The sequence below is a fragment of the Eimeria acervulina genome, genomic scaffold, assembly GCF_000499425.1.
Source record: "Eimeria acervulina Houghton genomic scaffold, Eah_scaff3137, whole genome shotgun sequence".
Classification (NCBI taxonomy): domain Eukaryota; phylum Apicomplexa; class Conoidasida; order Eucoccidiorida; family Eimeriidae; genus Eimeria; species Eimeria acervulina.
In genome coordinates, this window is record NW_013547664.1 from 1 (window position 1) to 1,902 (window position 1,902).

The 1,902-nt window shown below is 44.2% G+C and overlaps 1 protein-coding gene across 1 annotated transcript; it reads right to left on the reverse strand.

Moving 5' to 3' along the window:
- EAH_00068200 (hypothetical protein, conserved) lies at positions 1-918 on the reverse strand (the record flags this gene model as incomplete). Its single annotated transcript, XM_013392305.1, has 3 exons — positions 1-153; positions 363-497; positions 817-918. Coding segments are annotated over 3 exons (390 nt in total), but the record flags the coding sequence as incomplete, so codon positions are not given.
- Between the last annotated feature and the right edge of the window lie 984 nt (positions 919-1,902).

Below are 1,902 nucleotides of genomic sequence, written 5' to 3' on the forward strand. Positions count from 1 at the left end.
AGCAGCTAGCTGCTGCTTTGCTGCAGCTAGCTGAGCCTGCAGCCGCTGAGCTAGCGGTCCTCCTTCATCTTCTCTTTCTTCTTTAGGTGTATTTAAACTCGAACCCCAATTCTTTGATAAGACAGCAACTTCTGAGAATGTGTTGCTATCATCCTAATACACCCACAAACCACAAACCCTAAACCCTAAACCCTAAACCCTAAACCCTTAGGTAAATCCAGAACTTCGCACCCTCGAAAAACCTCTACGCATACCACAGGGTTTAGGGTTTAGGGTTTAGGGTTTACAGAGGCAGTAGAAAACTAAATATTTGCCTTCACAAGGACTGTGTGAGGGTTTAGGGTTTAGGGTTTAGGGTTTACATCATCTGCATAGAATTGAATAACTTTCTGAATAACGGTTTGAGAGGCATCCCCGAGCTGCATAAATTTTGAGACAATCTCTTGGGAGTCTCCTTGGACAGATATAAGCAAAATAAACTCGTACAGCTTCATCACCTGCTCACAAACCCTAAACCCTAAACCCTAAACCCTAAACCCTAAACCCTTAGCCATCAGCTGCTCCACGCTGGGACACGGCCGTTACGAATCAAGCACCGTTTAGGGTTTAGGGTTTAGGGTTTGGCATACAGGCACTACCCCGTAAACCCTAAACCCTAAACCCTAAAGCCCTAAACCCTAAACCCATTCAACATTTACACAGCTTTACTAGCGAGTTGAGAACGGTTTCATGTGGCTGTTGCTGTGCAGATGAAGCACTCAATTGAGGGTTTAGGATTTAGGGTTTAGGGTTTAGGGTTTAGGGTTTAGGGTTTACGAGGGAAGGGTTTCCGTTGAGAAGTTCGTCAAGGTGTTCCTTCAAGACATCGAAGTCAGCTTGAAATTTATTTGATAGAAATTCATTCATATAATACAACATGCTCTCCACTGCGGCCTGCGCACACACAGTTTAGGGTTTAGGGTTTAGGGTTTAGGGTTTAGGGTTTACGCACAGAGTCTAGGATTTAAGGCGTACGCACAGAGTCGTCTAGGGTCGAGAGGGTTTACACACGGAGTCTAGGGTTTAGGGTTTACGCACACAGTCTAGGGTTTACGGTTTGCACACGGAGTCCAGGGTTTAGGGTTTAGGGTTTACGCACAGAGTCTACGGTTTAGGGTTTGCACACAGAGTTTAGGGTTTAGGGTTTAGGCAGAGATTCTAGGGTTTAGGTTTTACACACAGAATCAAGTATTTACTGTTTAGGGTTTACAGACAGAGTTTAGGGTTTAGGGTTTACACGCAGAATTTAGGGTTTAGGGTTTAGGGATTGCGCAGTAGGCGCAGCAGTTGGAACTCGGGGAGACGAGCTAGAGAAGAGGGTTTAGGGTTTAGGGTTTAGGGTTTAGGGTTTCGTGTGTACAACAAGCAGAAGTGTATCTCTTGGATCGTGTTGCAAGCGCTTCTCAGTCTGCAGGGTTTACAAGGGTTTCCTAGGGTTTATTAGGGTTTACTATGGTTTATAAGGGTTTATTAGGGTTTAGGGTTTGTTTAGGGTTTATTAGGGTGTATTAGGGTTTATTAGGGTTTACTAGGGTTTCACAGGGTTTATTAGGGTTTCTTTGGATTTATTAGAGTTTGTTCGGGTTTATTAGGGTTTGTTTGGGTTGATTAGGGTTTAGGGTTTAGGGTTTAGGGTTTAGGGTTTACCTGGGGAGATTCGCATGCATCAGGGTGTAGAGATTGATCAAACCATGCTGGATAAACCCTATGTAGAGCCTCCCAAATAGCTGAGGGTTTGGCTGCCTCTTTAATATTTTTAGGAGGGTTTTCAATGCAGAAGCAGTTCTTCTCGACATCAATTAGGGTTTGTTCATCAAGAAAAGGTGTTGGTGTGAAGTAGGAAGTCATCTTGAGGGTTTAGGG